At 38.0% G+C, this 17,961-nt stretch overlaps 1 protein-coding gene across 1 annotated transcript; it reads left to right on the top strand.

The window, feature by feature from the left end:
* Positions 1 to 5,294: 5,294 nt before the first annotated feature.
* Positions 5,295 to 17,424, top strand: LOC131983382 (uncharacterized). The gene is made up of 4 exons (XM_059348105.1): positions 5,295 to 5,304; positions 6,577 to 7,469; positions 8,960 to 9,033; positions 17,265 to 17,424. The coding sequence occupies exons 1-4, from the start codon at positions 5,295 to 5,297 to the stop codon at positions 17,422 to 17,424; spliced, it is 1,137 nt and encodes a 378-aa protein (XP_059204088.1).
* The last annotated feature ends 537 nt before the right edge of the window (positions 17,425 to 17,961 follow it).

The following is a 17,961-nucleotide window of genomic DNA, read 5'->3' as shown; positions in this document are numbered from 1 at the left end:
ATGCCTTCAGTGAGAATCTACAATGTAAATAGTCATGAAAATAAAGAAAAACGCATTGAATGAGAAGGTGTGTCCAAACTTTTGGCCTGTACTGTATATTTATTCTTGTCTGAGAATCAACGTTATATACATTTAAAAGTATATTAAATGTGCGTATTCTGTAATAAAGCATTTAAAAATGTGTTTTTTGTTTTTTATATAGGCCTATATACATGGGGCTGCAAAAGTAGGTATACAATAATGGAAAACAAAACGTGTGCACAAAACATATTTTATAGATTATACAAACGTGTATTTTATCTTGTTGTGAAGCACTTTTTGTCGCTTTTCTAAATAATGTTACAAAGTTGTATTATTATTTTCATAATTATTGTTATTTTATTATTATTATTATTATTATTATTATTATAAAACCTAGGTAAATAGATGTCTGAAATATTATTAAATATTATACAATTTCTTATTTTATTTAATCTTGTTGTGAAGCAAAACATTATTAAGAAAAGTGCTATATACATTTCTAAATTATTGTTATTATTATTAGTATTGTTATTATTAATTATTATTATATAACATGGACAAATAAAATCTAAACAAACAACTTATTTATTTATTTATTTTGTTTGGAAAAAGCAAAAAGGTCTTCCCTCATGTTCAGGTAATGTACTGACACCTCAGACATTATATATTTATCCTTGTCTGAGAATTCAACATTATATAAATCAGATATTGTATTACATGTGTGTATTCTGTAATAAAACATAAAAAAATGCTGCTTTTTGTTTTTTTATATATATATATGGGGGCTGCAAAAGTAGGTATACTGTAATGAAAAACATATCAATGATAACATATTAATCCCTCAAACGTTCAAACTGTTTGCCCCCAGCATTCACATATTCTAGCACCACTATTATATTACTGGTAATACCGGAATAACCCTTACTGTATTTTTATTTATTATTGTTATTACTTCAGTGGTGGGAAAAGTAATCCCTTACTTGAGTAAAAATAATGAGTAAAAATAAAATAAACTATAGTGTAAAAATATTATGTTACAAGTAAAAGTCCTGCTTTCCAAATGTTGCTGTGGTGAAAGAACAAAAGTATAATAGTAAAAATACCCCTTATGAAAAATTGCCCTATATATATATATATATTGGGTTTATTATTTATTGATGCATTCATGTGTACATCACTTTAATACTAGAACGTATAATGATGCTTAATTACTGCTGGGTAGCATAATCTATAATAATCTAATATAAATTATTATCACATTTTAATTATTGTTAAAAAATCTAAATAAACTGAGTAACTAAAGCTTTAAAAATCACATAAAAAGTACAATATTTGTATAAAATATAAAGTAGCATAAAATGAAAATACCCAAGTAAGTCTTCTTTCTTTGTATTCTTTCAAAGCAAAGTACTAGTAATATTACTATATTACCACATAGATGCACCTTTTTGTACATTTTTCTTTCATTGCCTGTAATTTATAACCTAACTTGTGTTCAACAAAATGACTATAAAGTGAAATGCAGGACAGCACATGTGAGGACAGGGTTTGGAGGAAAGTCACAAGTTATTTTTCTCGCCCTGGAGGCGTCTTCAGTTTAAACCGGCCATTGTGCAAACTGAATATCCTCTCACTGTCCATGTGTGTATTTATTCAAGAGTTTGTGGACAATTTAGTGGATTTATGGTTTTCAAAAGTATAACAGACACGTGTGTGTGTTATGGGGAAGAAAGCGTAAACTTCTCAATTATGAATACTGCCTGCCATAAACTGCTTCTGTCGTCTGTTACCATTATTTTATGTTGAAATGGTCATTTTTTTCCTGCAGCCACAGCACCGTAGGGGATTCAGAGCAGGTATGTCAAACATCTGGAAAGGAAGGTGGAATAAACAGACTGTAACTTGTAACTTGTAATTTATGTTGTTTTTCAAACCTGAACTCAAAACAGTTTTGTAAATTGTGACTGGACATTTCCCTCCACTTCATTTAGCATCAAACTTCCCATGAAAACTGAGTAAATAGTGACTTTTCAGCTTCTGTTTGTGCATTATGTCATAAAAATAACATTGGACCTTGTGCAAGAACATTCTGTATCTTAACTTTCTCTTACTTTGAAAATCCATGCCAGTTATTAATGACTTCAGTGCAATAAAACATCAATCCATCAGTGAAAAAAACTGACTCCTAAAACAGGGGAAACTCTTTGTGCCAAGGAGAAAATTCAAAATATGAGAATAAGTCCTCCCCCATGACACATACGAGCCACTGAGTAATAAATCTGTTTGGAAACACTCGGCGTCATGCAGGAGCCACGACTTAAATGTAACTTGGAAACAAAGTAAAACAATATACTGGTCTTTAATCAGTTTTTCTCAGATCAAACCTGGTCACAAAATGACAGAAACGTAATATAAACACACCTAGAAAAGCAAGCAAATGCCTGGTTGTTTACATTGTTTTGTGTGAGAGTTCATTGTTAGACCAAAACTTATTTGGGTACTCCAAAGTCAGAGCTGCTCTTCATGAATAAAGCAGCTTTATTTTGTGCCGGTGACACAGATTAGATCCCTGACTGGTACAGTTTGTTCTCTCAGATGTTCATAAATGAGCACAAACTCTCCCAAACCCACTGAGACATCACAGATCTCAGAGAGAGAGAGAGAGAGAGAGAGAGAGAGAGAGAGAGAGAGAGAGAGAGAGAGAGAGAGAGATTCTGCACCTTAAATAGTGTTATATTTGTTGATTTATTTTTTATTACATGCATGTCAGGATGAGCGTCTCGGTGCTGTATTCAGTCTGAGCAGCGAGGACACAATCCTCTCCAGCGCCACAGCAAAGAATGACGTGAATCTAAACTTGACCTACTTTCAGCCAATGGGTGTTGTCAGACTGCAATTCTACCCGAGTGGGTCGCTGCACATGGAAACTCATGCTTTCTAGTGTAGTAGTTGCTGAGTCATACTTTAAAACCCTCGCTCCGCTCTGCTCGTTTGTTTGTTTTAATCATCAGCTCGTCTGTTTGTGGGGAAATAAATGATACAAGGCCATAAATGCAGGATGGAGATTAGAAGAGTGACAAGCTGAAACAAAACCAGTTGTATGAGGAGAGATATATGACAAAAAGCTGCATGAAAGGATCTGATTGTGCACAGGCCAGACTCGGTTAAATCCTTTTCTCTGGAACTGTCCTCATGCCTATGAAAATGTCACGCTGTATCAAAGTAAAGATCTTATTTTTCCATGACATCAACGGAAGTCAAAGTAAAGTTCAAAGCTCTGCTGACAGGAGATGTCCTCTTGCAGCCTGCAAATTAAACCAGGTCAGAGTATATTGTGTATATTAATGAGACTTTTAAATAACAGACAGTTATTATTAGCCCTGTCACATACCAACAAGCTGCTCCAAACTGCTTGAAAGTAGATATTAAGAGATTTCTGCCAATTCTTCTAATGTATGGCTCACAATAACGTCTCACAATGAAATAGTATGGGTATATTATACATTTCCTGAATCCTTAGAGTCATGTCAGTATTCCAGTATCTGAGTTTTTTGTCCCCGATGTTCCTAGATGTCACAGGAAAGAGAGAATAAATATCATTTAGGTGAAAATTGTAGGAGAATGTGTGTTATTGTTTTAAGAGCTACAGTTACTTAAGTATTTGTCAGAAAGATTCACAATTGGGCTTGAATGAAAGCCTTTAAAATGACAGCAAACATAATTTTATAAAACATTGAAAACTGTCCTGACCATGAGCCGTCACATGTCAACAATGAGCTGCAGTCATGTGTTGAAAAACAGCTTGTTAGGTAAATTTCGTAGGATTTCATACAAGGATCAGGTCACAAAAGTTAAATTTAAAGAACTACAGTTTCCATGATGCTTTGTGGCATGTAAAGCATGTGAGCAATAACCTGAGTTTACTCAGAGCTTTGTATTCCCTGAGGAACTACCAACGAAACTCCTAATCTGTTGTTTATTTCTCCGGTCGTTCCGCTCTCTCTCTTGCCTTGTGGCTTCATTATTAATGTCTGCTCAGTGATTGACTTATTCTGTTTGCAGAGTGTGTGTCCCAGCCAGCTCTGCCAGTCCAGTCTTGTAACCTGAAGTTCAGAGGGTTCTTCCTTGGTATTGTTGATTGTGTCTCTCCAGTAAGTTTCCAGGAGGCGTCAGAAGTAGCTGTTGTTGATGAGTGTCGAAGTTTGTTGAATATGTTCGGGGTAATTTTCTCTGTTTTTGGACCAAACACCAGGATGGATTTAATGTGCATTTTGCTGTTAGGGTTTTCTGCTAGTTTTCCAGGTTTTATTTTGGATGGTAAATGCTGGTTGTTGGTGTTTTGATCTTGCTATCTTTTTTTGTTCATGATGTGTTGACCTTTAGCCTGTAGGTGAAACAGCTTTCTAGATTGTGTGATTTGTGTGAAATAGTGCTGTATCATCTGCAAAATGTTGACCCTCTGCAGGACAATGGAGTGTGTTCAAAAGACAGCCAGATGAGGAATGATAGGAGGAAAGGCTACAACTCTAGCCCTGTTTATTTTTCTTTACATTGCGACAAATCGGCATCCAAAGGCTGCAGAATTTGCTATTAGCAGAACCTGTTTTTTAGTGCACACATACTGTCATTGTGCTGATCAATGACTGCTTATACTGAAGAAAAACTAAAAAACATGATGTATTTCAGGCAAGTTCTGCAATTATAAGGAGGGCTTTTTTCTGAGCTATGAGTCAGATAATGAGTATGATTAGCTGTGCGTTACAGCTGCTACTGGGGCTCCAACTATTCACTGTGTTGATTGAAGTGGCCAAATCCCAAATAATAGCTGATAGCAACGTCATCACACTGATTTATCTTAGTAAAAGTAAGATTTATCTTAATAATAATGATTTGTTTTAAAAGTCAATTTTAGCTATTTTCTCTCTTGATCACAATCAAAAATCAATATAACCTCAGCTGATAGTTAATATTTCATATGCAGTCAATGCTTTTCTTTGTCTTCACATTTAGTGGGGTCTGTACATATCAATAAATAAAAAGACAAAGTGACTGCAAACCCACCTAGGACATGCACAATAAGAGGTTGTAAATTTTCAACAATTCACATCAGGCAGCAGTTTTTGGAGACACATGATGGATTGAGGGCTGCAGTGATGTCAAAGGTCAAAGATCAGTGTATCGATAGATCACATGAGCCCTGGAAGCTGTCAAACAGTTGATTGCTTTAGTGTGTCTCTTTGTGCCATCATGTGTTTGTTGTCAGAATAACACGCATGTTCAACTGTGAGAAACTTCTGCAGGAGGACATTTGTGACGTATGAGCCGAACAAAACGTGTGTTGTGTGAAAGTGGTCAGCTGAATGGAGCAGCATGCCCCCGAATCGCTGCAAAGAGTTAGACAAGGACACATGAAAAGGGAGGATTCAAAGAACACCAACCCTATGAAGAATGTGATTTAAAGTGTGACAGCAGACTACAAAGACTTGTGTGTGGAAGCAGAAGGATTACTCAGTTTAACTAGATGCTTCGAAGATTTTAGCCCTTTATGATGATGTTTGCTCTAAAGATAAATTAAATATTTTTTGTGGTGAAATCCTTTCAAAGTGAAATAAAAAGAGGACGTCCTTGTGTGATAAATGGTCATTTGTTCATGTTCACGCTCGTTGATTAGGGAGGACGGTTATGAGAGAGGTGCACAGACTTTTCTTGAAATGCAAGAACAATTTCTGTGAATATAACAAATCAACATTATCAAAGCTTGTTGGGAACATTACGTAATAATAATTTTGGAACATTTTGTGGGTTTGGTTAGTGTATATAATAAAATATTTTTTAACCTCTTTCCATGAAATTATTGTGAAAATGTGATTTATTGTTGACAGATAAGTGTACGTCTTCTCAAAAATGTATTAATCAATCCTCTGTTAGTTGTGGTTTCATTTTCATCATGGTATATTTGTAAGACTTTGTCTAAAACCAAATTATTACAACTTTATGGACAAACACATATTCTTACAGAGATTATTGTATGTGTGCTTTGCACCAGAGGTTTTACATATCATTAACACGTCTCTTCAGTCAGGTATATTTCCCACATCACTAAAAACAGCTGTCATCAAACCACTTCTGAAGAAAAACAATCTGGATCAAAGTGTCATTGCAAACTACAGGCCCATCTCAAACCTACCATTCCTCAGTAAAATACTTGAAAAAACAGTTTACATTCAGCTCAAGAATTATCTAGAGTCAAATAGCCTCTTAGATACTTATCAGTCTGGTTTCCGTCCCCACCATAGCACAGAAACAGCACTTATTAAAATCCTTAATGATCTACATATAAACACAGACTCCAAAAAAATGTCCATTCTTGTTCTACTCGACCTTAGCTCTGCATTCGACACCATTGACCATAATATCTTCCTGGAAAGACTCGAAAGGTGGGTTGGTTTGTCTGGCCCAGTTCTAAACTGGTTCAGAACCTACCTTCAGGATAGGCAGTTTTATGTCTCCATCGGTGAATTCTACTCAAACAAATTACATGCGGGGTACCACAAGGGTCAATTCTAGGACCTCTACTGTTCAATCTCTACATGCTTCCACTCTCACATGTCATACGCAAACATAAAATAAGTTATCATAATTATGCAGATGATTCACAACTTTACATTTCACTACACCCCGATGACCTATCACCCATAACATCCCTCACTCAGTGTATCAAAGACATTAATCAATGGATGTCACAAATTTTTTTACAACTAAACAAAGACAAAACAGAAATACTCATCTTTGGTGCACAGGCTCACAGACAGAAAATTGCAGCACATCTCAACTCCCTCTCTCTCGACAGCAAAACTGAAGCAAGGAATCTGGGTGTAATTATCGACAGCAATCTAAATTTCAGAAGTCACATCAACCACATCACCAGATCATCTTTCTATCATCTCAAAAATATCTCTAAATTGAGAGGCTTTCTGTCAAAATCCGACTCAGAAAAATTAATCCACGCATTTATAACAAGTAGACTAGATTACTGCAATGGTTTATTCACTGGAATCTCCAAATCAAGTATTCATAGGTTACAACTAATTCAAAATGCAGCTGCGCGTATTCTCACTGGCACCAAGAAATATCAACACATCACACCCGTTCTTCAATCTTTGCACTGGTTACCCGTTAGAACAAGAATCGATTTCAAAATACTGCTCCTGGTTTATAAAGCACTACACGGCCTTGCACCTCAGTACATCACAGATATGCTCATCACCTACACCCCAGCAAGAACACTTCGGTCAACAGGCAGTGGCAACTTATTCATCCCTCACACCAGATCCAAAGAAGGAGAAGCAGCTTTTAGTGTTTATGCCCCGCGAAAGTGGAACACCCTGCCTGACTCAGTTAAACATGCCACATCAGTAGCCATTTTTAAAAACAGATTAAAAACCAATCTTTTTTCAACAGCATTCGATTGAACTGTGTGTGTGCGTGTGTGCATGTGTGGTTGTGGGTGCACATGTGTGAGTAAGTAAGTGTGTATGTGGTGAATATGGCATAGCTTGTCTACCTTCACTCTTCAATTAACTTGTAATTGATTTTTTCTAATTGTTTGTTTTTATTTGTTTTCTGTTGTTTTGTTTTGTTTTTTAACTGTAATTATGTATATCCATTGTGAAGCACATTGAGCCTGCCTTGTGCATGAAATGCGCTCTATAAATAAAGTTGAATTGAATTGAATTGTTTTTGCTTTTACTGTCATTAGTGTAAACAAAAATGGTATTAAAAAACAGCTACAGCTACAACAACTGGTTCTTGCTTATTATGTCAGGTGTCTTTGTGCTTTTATCTGTGAAAAGTGATCTATAAATAAACTGTACTTACTTACTTACTTACTTATAATTTCTCTTTAAAGCACTTTGAGAACCTTTTATTAAAAATTATACTATTAAAACACATTTAAACACAGTTAAAACACAAAATACAATTGAAAATATATAATAATTTGTACAATACAGGCTGGTTATCCAAATGCCTGTCTAAAAGGATAGGTCTTTAGGTCATTTTTATTTGATTTTTAGGGCGCTATACAAATAAAATTGATGATTATTAATATTATATTTCTGCTCGCTCGTCAGACACTAAGAACGTCAGTTTTTAGCCATGCATTTACCTGCTCTTTGTTGCAGTTGCTGCTGTATAAGAATAAAAAGAAGTACTTTGTAACTTTGTACTGTAAACAAATACAGGTAAAAAAGGAAAAAGCACCCTGCACAAAATTTACAAAATGTAAAATATACATACAAATGCCAGTATCAAGTTAATGAAGATATGTTCATTAGAAATATACATTTTTCATTTGGAGTTAAATAAAATAAATATATTGAAAATAAAGATACAGTCATAGAAAACAATATTAGACTATTGTTTTCTTGCATTTCTTGTCCATTTTAATGCCTGGTACAACTAAAGGTATATTTGTTTGGACAAACATAATGATATAAACAAAAACAACTCATAGGAGTTTAATTTAAGAGCTGATATGTAGACATTTTCCATGGTTTTCTTTATAATAACCCACATCATTATAAAGAAAACCATGAAAAACCAAGGTGGCCTAATCATTTTTTCCATGACTGTATGTACAAATATGTATATATGTAACAACAGTGTAACAAGTTGAAATATTGCACATGATTCATATAGAAATTCCAGATTGCACAGATAAATATTATAAATAAAGTCATAAAGCCATGAGTAGGTATCATAGCCTCTATTATCTATGATTATTTGGGGGATTGCCAGTCTGCAGAAGCTAGCCTTGCCCAGACAGTAAGTCATTCCTGGATTTGTGCAGTGGAGCATCATCATGTTGAAACAGGAAAGGGTCTTCCCTAAAGTGTTGCAACAGATCTGTTGTCTGAAGCTTCATTGTCCTCTGTAGCAGGAAGATTTCCCTTCTCTGGATACAAAGAGCCGTCAAGCCCAGACCAGGAAAGACCAGAAGTATGTGGACAGGTGCGTCACACCTATTTTCATAGCTCAGATATCTACCTGGTGACAGAAAATGGGTCAGGCGATGTCAGAATAAAGTTTCTTTTCTCTTAATGAAAAATTGAATAACAGGAGGTGAAAAGGACACAAATAAGCTTGATGAAAAATACTGGAATTATCCAGCAGCACTGAGGCTTTAAGCCTGCTGCTGCTGCTGCTGAAATGATCCTGCAACAAAACTACTTGTGTTACGTAACACTTAGTGGAGCAATTACACAGACTCAGGCTGTTATCCGTCAGCAGAGTCCTGGAACTATACAACCATCCCAGCAGAGACGGTTCAGTCTAACAGACCTAAATCTGAACCGTTCTCCTGCTTCCATCTGAGGTTGTTTGCAGAATATTTCCTTGACAATAATACTCATATCAACATCTCAAATGCTGCAAAACAGCACATTGTGTTAGTTCTGCGTCCTTGACATTAAACAATGCAACATTGTGAGTTTGTTACCAAGTAAGTGGTTTAAAGAGAATAGAAAAGACAAAAGACATAAACAATATATTTGTCATATGGCTTGGAGGAGCTTTGGGTTGGATGACAGTGGGTTTTTTTGTTTCTACTCTACCGTACCGGTGGGAGGAGATCGACACGTCCTCATACAACCCCAGAAGCAAAAAAAAGTTGGGACGCCTAGCAAAAATGTATGAAATGTATTTTTTTATTTGTACAGTCTTCAGTTGAACATACAGTGCTTAACAAATGTATTAGACCAGCGGTTTGTGCCACAGCTGTACTGAATTAACAGCATTATGATTACCAAAATATTCTTTATGTAAGGGTTACTACACCTGTGTAGAAGCTCTTTAACCCAAATTATATTTTTAATGCTAAAATAAAATTATTAACTGTAAAAATAGTAAAGCATATTATTGTTTCTTGAATGAGATGTCAAATTCTGCTTGATGTCTGGCTCAAATCTGGCTATAAAAAGGTGAATTCAGTTTGTTATTCGCCAAATAAATAACAACAAAATTTTTAGCTTTGAACAAGCTTTTGAAAGATTTCTAAAATATTAAACCAAAAATGTTTTCTTGTTTACGACAGGTGGTCCTATAAATTTGTTAAGCATTGTATGTTGCAAATTATCACATTTTTTCTTTTCTTTCTATTTTTTGTTTTAGATAATGTCCCAACTCCTTCTAACAGGGTTGTTCCGTATTGTTAATGCAACATGTTGTTAACATTGTGAAACGGTTGCAGTTTGGTTAGGTTTAGGTCACAACTACTTAGTGGAAAGAAGTAGCTGGTTAGAAGCAGAAAACGATAAAATTATTGGATTTAACTTCTGTACATGAGGCAGTTATGTAGGTAACAAAGTGCCACTTATCTGTTAAGTCAGGCAACTTCAATTCCATTGCATTACATGCAAATATTTTTCAATTTTTTTTTCCTAATGTCTTTTTTCCCTATTTTATTAGTAGTATTTTTTTTTAACAAGAGAGAGAGTAAAACTTGAGTCAAATTCCTAGTATGTGCACACATACCTGACCAATAAAGCTGATTCTGATTCAAATAGGAACATTTATTTTTGGCTTCATATGGGACACAAACATCAGTCTCCTGGGTCAAAATCCTGTGTTGTTTGACCCGTTCACCAGAACCCCCTGCCTGTCCTCGGTGGACTTTGTCACTCTTTATACTCTTTATCCCGCTTCCACCTTTGCGTTTTTCTTCCGTAACATCTTTACTACCGCGACTACAGGGCGCTGCTAACTACAAATGTACTTATGGGATGTTTTAAGCTGCTGTAGAGATGACACAGTTTTTTTATACTACAAGTAATTCACACATTGTGGAGAATCTAAAGACTGACATGCTCACTGTGGCTTGTTTCAGTCAAAAAAAACCTGTTGTGTAATGTAGTAGCACTCACTACAACACCATAAATAACATTTTCAAGTTCACCAAGCTCACCACAGGTATGTTTATTGAGACATATTTTATTCACAACCTGTAGCTCTTATATTTACCAGCTTCCTTGTTCTGCAAAACCATTCAAATTTACAGTCATCTGCAGGTGTCAAAATACATTTCCCAGAATCTTTGAGCACCAAATTCTTTCTTTGTTGGTCGCCTACGTGCATCTACAGTCCTCTCAAGGAAACTGGCCATGAGGAATACAGTTACAAGGTCCTGAAAAGTTTCCAGCAAAGCCTTGTTATTAAAAAAAAAGGCGTCACAAGTTTTTCCTCGTAACCTCGCGAGCCAAGAGGCAGAAATTCTTTGACAGTCTGATGTTTTGATTAATGACTGAATGTGCAACTGATTCAGACTTTATCTTGATAATTATGAGCTCTTTTCAAGGGCACAGATTTCCTGTAATGCCTGTTTAAACAGTGTTTGAATGAGAAATGGAAACAGTCCTGTGCTGCAGGCTTTCTGCAGAAACACAATCTGACTCTCCACCTACCTGCTCGTCAGCTCCTCTTGCCAGCAGGTGAGTGATGTTGAGATGTAGGGTTGTTCATCTCCACATCCCACACACCGCATTAAACACTCACATCCCTTCCACTCGCCGCCATACACTCAGGTGCCCACACACATCGAGAGGGCTCCAGGTGAAACAAGTGGATGGCAGATCACTGTATATTCCTGGATCCTGTAATGTGCTGCGAGTCCATTTATAGAGCCAGGAGGGGAGATTGATGCATGCATAGATGCTCTGCTGGGTTTCTCTATTGTCAGGGATTGACTGTTTAACATGCACACGGGTGAATTAGACCAAAAATAGACCTAATATAAGAAAATATATAGATTAGAGATTGCTAGTTATAGAAGAAGAGCCCACTGCTGCTTTAAAATCAGGCTCACATCGTCTGAAAAGATCACCATCGCAGTGGACGGAATAATGTGAGCAGAATTTTCCTCCATTAAAGTGATTATTCTCGAGAATACTGTAATTTCTGTTGGAGCAGAGTGACACTTGAATGAGTGATTTGGCAGCTCTGGAGAGAGGAGAGCAAGCCACTTAATGTTTTTGAAATTCAATTTCATAGAGCACTGTGAAAATCTGAGTTTTTTTCTTTCTCTCGTCTCAGTATTTATGACCAAAAAAGGCAGAATTAGCTGCAGGGAAAACAACTTGAATGACAGCTGCCTGTGACTGTTTGTTCAGATCGTTTACAGTGCATGCTGGTTATTTGTTTGTGCTGTAAAGGAAAAAGATTGTAGCATTTCATTATGAGTTTCATTGGTCTGGTGGAATCTTATGCAGGAGTCAGAGTGGATCAGTTAAGTCATAGCTTAAGGAACACCATGAGATATTCTGTTATATCAAATTATAATAATTTATTCATGCAAACGGGTGACAAATTAAGTTAGAACCTTGAGAAATGAGTGGGGAGACATTATGAATTCAAATGCTTCATTGATATACGAGTGCTCACTGAATGATTTGATGAAAATGATGTGAATCGTATGGTGTCCACTCTAATATCCTCTTACTACATTTGAGAACAAGATTTTTTTTTATATGACGTTCAAAATTAACTTAAATGTCTGACCCGGTCAGTATGAAAACAAGTCACATTCGAGATGGACAAATGTATTTTGTCAGCCAGTTTATGGTCAATTTTGGATTGATTTTGAATTATTTGTGCCCCCCAATTGCTTTGTAGCTTCATGAGTTTTGTTGTTTTTTTAAAGTATTGGCATAATAGATATTGATATAGATATAGATGAAATACTACTTACTTATACAAAGTAGAAAGTGACCGATATGACAATAAAATTCCCAGATAACCAATTAGGCAGCTGATTGGACAAAATATCATCAATTCCTAAATTAACATGAATGTCGATACCAAAGTATTCTCTGACCCGATCAACCTGAAAAGATGTCACAGGGGAGCTGGGCGAATTTATTTTTCAGCACTAGGTTTGGGAAACTGGACAAATACATCAGCATGTTTTTCGGGGCGATTCTCGTCCTTTTATTTTGCTAATTTAGCTTATGGCTCATATTTATATTTTTGACGGTCCTCCTTTCACCCAGAAGATCGGAGTTTGTGTCTTGTGAGTTTTAACGTAACTTGCTTTTTTACGCAACTTCTGCGGCTCACTTCACCCTTGTAACTAATTCGTTTCCAGCATATACATACATTTATTTACTGTTTAAACTTACTTATAACGCCTAACCAGGGAGGTTTTTGCCCTTAACTTAGGTCAGTGGTTTTGTAGCATAGATTCACAGCAACTGCAGCTTTTTTATAACCGTACGTGTATGTAAAAAAAACGTTATGGGTGGTGGTGACAAAAGGTTGGAGATCTTGTTGGTATTAAAATATGTCAGAGATGGACAGATCGGGAGTTTGGAGGGGGTACAATGTTGCTTGGTTAAATCTGGCCTTATTAAATATTTTTAAGATATCGTCAAACCCTGATCTGCACAAGGCCCAAAACGGATTTGGGAAATAAATTAATCAATTAAGATTACATCAGTCAATGCCAGAATAGATTTTCTGTATTCTGTATTTCTGTCACAGTAAAAGCGTCCTTGTGTCATCATCGTCCAACACGTGTGTCTATTTTTTCCTCCTTTTTCTGTCTTGCTGAGTCGTTAATCGATATGCATCACCTGCTTTTGTTGCTGCATCCTGTCTTTGTCACCTGGTTACCTGGTCAACCCACCAGCCTTCACGTGGCACACATTATATTTCCTCCAGTGTGAGTGGGAGGGGGGGCATCACACAGGGACGCTAATACTCCCTGTAGGAAACAAGCTGCCAAACAGCCCCTGTGAGGATTAAACAGGAGGACCAGCCTCATTCTCTCCTCTGATCTGATGGATACGAGACTGCTGGCTTTTATTACATAGAGTGTCACGTACACTTCCACAGTCTGCAAAACAAAGGTCATATTTAAGCTAGTGAAGATCAGTATTTGCAAGCCTGTGCACACATGCAGGGAGAGAGAGACGGAGGAACACACGCACATTCAAAACACAATCACCAAACACACAAACACACTCCCGTGCTGCGCTGTGTTCTCAGACCGGAGTCACATGCGGTCGGCATGGACGGACACGTTTCCCAGCACATGCCCTCTCTCTCTCCTCTTGTTTTGTCTGCTCTTCTACATCTCTCTGCCAATCCTCTGTTCCTGCCTCATAACAAAAAAAACCCTGTTGTGTATGTTACAGACCTGTGTGTGAGTACAGTATTTCCATGTTTAATGTGGTTGCAGGGGAGCGGTGTGAGCCAGAGAGCAGAAAACAGGTAGAGAATGTCAACAGACGGCGCAGCAGGCCATTTTAATTTAGGCCGCTCATTTTTCCATGACACAGAGCGTAAACAATTTGGACCCAGCGAAGCGCCTCATTAAACGACTGCTGTCTGCTCCCATTCCAATGTTCAGCTGATTGAAGCTATTGGTGTCGAGCAGAGGCATCCCTCAGCGAGAGAAACGACTGCTGCAACCAGGGAATACGTGATTATCCATCACAATTAACCGGAGCTGACGTTGATTTGCTTCTCAGAGGTTGCAGATGCATTCACATGCACAACATCAGTCAGTGAAGGTGTGAGAGGATTTCTGTACGGTTATCTACAGAGCTGCAGACCTTCATCACAGCACTTGCAACTCCACTTAGATGCTTTAATTGAATTATCTCCATAAACAGATTCTGCATTTGAATTTTGCAGACACAGGTTTTATGGTTTTGTTGATCAATCATGTTTAAGTGGTTGCATGCAGGTAAATGGTCTGTGTGCAGAGGAAAGAGGCTACTGTAAATGCATTGCATTGATCAAATCCATTCTCAGAACCCATTAGCTAATGTCTAACAGCAATGTAGCTTTTTAAACAAATTATCAATATTCATATGCAGGGAAAAAAACAAGTTGTAGACATCGCTTCTCAGCTCCAACTCTATTCTTACATCTTAAGTTGCTAATTGGACTGTAAACAATGAAGAGAAAGTGCAAGAGAAAGTTTAGTTACACTGAAAATAGTGTTTGTTGACCCCAGAGGCTAAACTGTTATCAGACCGATCACCGATGAGTTCTGGGATTTATTGCATAATGACTGGTTTAGGCAGCCTGTTCTCACTCCCAATTTGTCAGATACTGAAACATGTGATATACATAGCGCAAAGATCCGTTTTGGGTTGGGGGGAGTCAAACAAATGCTGAACTTTGACCGGTGTTAGTGTCCTCTGTTAAACCAAAGTCAGTGTTTGGGTAAAAATTCAGAAGTAGTTGTCTCAAAGCCCACCCCTATTTTTTTCATAACCTCAGGCCCCGTTCACACGAGGACGGTCTGAACAGAAGACGCAAAAGTGGCGTCGCGTCTTCACTTTTTATTCCTCGTTTAGACGAGCATTTTCGGGAGGAAATCTGCGTGCATACGGTGCGCAAAAGTGTGTGAAATTCGATTGTATGCAGCCAGGCGGCATCACTTAAAGCGATAAGAGCATCTTTGGGCATGCAGAAGTTTTCACGCCACACATTTTCATCAGCTTCTCCTTCCACAAAGTTATCCACCATCCACTAGATCTCCCAGGTCTCGTTCACAGCCGTCTGGCTCGCCTCCGACGAATTGCTGCATCCAAAATGTGATAGAGGTAATTACAGATCCTTCTCTGTTCACTAATACTATCTCTACATATCCTGTACATTTGGTGGAAAGACTCCTGTAAGTTTATTAGAGCTGCCAGAGCAGCTTGAAGGTCCGACGCATGGAAATAATCCCACATTTGTTTATTTTCCTGTACTGGAGCATGTATATGACGTAAACACATATGTGACGTGAGCAGATCTGAGCAGAGTTTTGCGTCTTGGCAGTGTAGACGGACACGCTACGGCGGAGCGTATTTAACTTTTCCACTTTGGAGGGTGGTTTCAGATTTTTGCGTCTTTAAGCCCCCAAAACGCTGTCACCGTCTAAACGAAAGGCACTTCCAATAAAATATTTTGTCGTTTTCACCTGCGAGCGTCCTCGTGTGAACGGGGCCTTAATCAAGTGGTTTTGTTGCCTCTGAGGTTTATTTCGAAAAACCAACACTAAAGGGTTTTTTGTACGACTGTATCTGACGAGTTTTAGGTCCTAAACACAACACATTCTCCCTATAGACTTAAGTTTTGGACTTGGAGTTGACTTGGGGATCGCTGGTCTCTTGCTGGTCTTAATTTGGGACTTCATAGCTAAGATTTATGACTTGAAAGACTATGTCCTTTGTCCTCCCTCTTGTTATCAGCTCGCCAGAGTGACAAAAACTGGCTGCATGAAACCGTTTGATCCTTGTAATTTCCTGTTTCCACCCAAATTCTGCTTGGGATTTTCAGTGATGGGATGAAAGAACTCTACGTGATCAAAACTTGCGTCTCCGAGCCCTGACTTTAACCTCCCCCCTCCTCAACACCTTTTGGATGAACTGAAACTCCAACTGTAATCCAGACTTTATCGCCCAACGTTAGAATCAGACCTGACTAATGCTCTTGTGGCTGTAAATCCTGCAGCCAGATTCCAGAATCTGGTAGAAGGCCAGAGAACAGGGGAGTGAAGGCTGGTACAAAAGTTCAAGTCTCCATTTAATGGGATCATCGTGGTTTAAAGGTACACATACTAATTTTACAAGGCCCAATAGTTCCTCCGAATGATGTTGATGTTGAACTCTAAAGGTTTTTTCCTCAACACTGATAATATATGACATTAAGATGTATTATTGTGCTCTTAGAGAGTGTTTCTTTAAGGTTAGGTCCATGGTGAATGGCTCAGAGAGGGCATTGGGTTCATGCAAATTTGGAAACGCCTATCCACCTGAACCACCTGGCCCTGTTTTTATCTGAACATTTCTTCCTGTACGAACAACACAAATGCCGCCAGTGTCAGATATTTACATAAGGTGTGTGATAACCAAAGATCATTATGCCAATCATTCTGTGAGCTAGCGTTACCAGGCTGGCTGCAGCTCTGTCGGCACACATTGGGAGGAGTGTTGCTCCAATGATGAACAATGAGTGTTCACTGTGTTTGCGTGCAACTCCGGTTTAAGTCTTACTTGGGCTGAACCAAAGGTGAAAGAACTTTCCGAAGTATCTTAACTGGGTCCCTTGTAATGGGTTAATGTTTACACTCGTCCACTTAGAACCAGGTCTGTTTAGTTTAATGGGTTAAGAAGTGAATTCTCTCAGGTTAATAAAGACTGATGCGCCGTTTGTGCAGCTAAATGGATAAGGCACATGGCGTCCTTCAGGCTCGTCAGGCCTGTTATTTCCGGTGTACCAGCGTTGGAACGGGAACAGCTGCTGTGGCGGCGGTACCGTCCCCCTGCCTTCAGGCAGGCCGGAGCAGAGCCAGACCAGCGTCTGCACAGCCAGACGGGGCTTTGGAGTAAAGGAGGAGCAGGAGGATGAGCTGTGTGTGTGTGTGAGTGTGTCTTAAGGGGAGGGTGTCCTCCAGCTGTTGTCACGGAAGCCCCTTGGAGGCTCGCCATCGAGTCTTCAGGCCGAGTGAGTCACACTAATGTCACCGCACTAACAGCTACACACATTTAGTTGCTATGATGCTGTTCAGCGAGAAAAAGTGAGCGACAGGAAGTCTTTAAGACCGTGGCTCAACTGGGTTTAATGAACCAGATACCAACACGAATAGTTTCAGAGAGAAGCTTCCAAAAGCACATTTTTGTGTTCATATTTCATATCCTTGAATGTAAAACTACACAGAGAAACAAAACACAGAAACACAAGAGATCAATAATGTAAACAATCTTCTCGTCACTAAAGTCCTGGCTTGAAACTGCATGCCAGTTTTTGTTTGATGATGATTTTCATATTCATATTTTATGCATTTTGTGTGTTTTTTGTGTTCAAAATGTTGACCCAGTTAGTCAAAGTGAATAGATAATGATCAGGTCATATTGGTGAGGTTGTTCTGAAAACAATGACACCAAC

Source organism: Centropristis striata, chromosome 13 (genome assembly GCF_030273125.1).
Source record: "Centropristis striata isolate RG_2023a ecotype Rhode Island chromosome 13, C.striata_1.0, whole genome shotgun sequence".
In the NCBI taxonomy this organism is placed as follows: domain Eukaryota; kingdom Metazoa; phylum Chordata; class Actinopteri; order Perciformes; family Serranidae; genus Centropristis; species Centropristis striata.
This window is presented reverse-complemented; position numbering and strand designations above follow the sequence as displayed.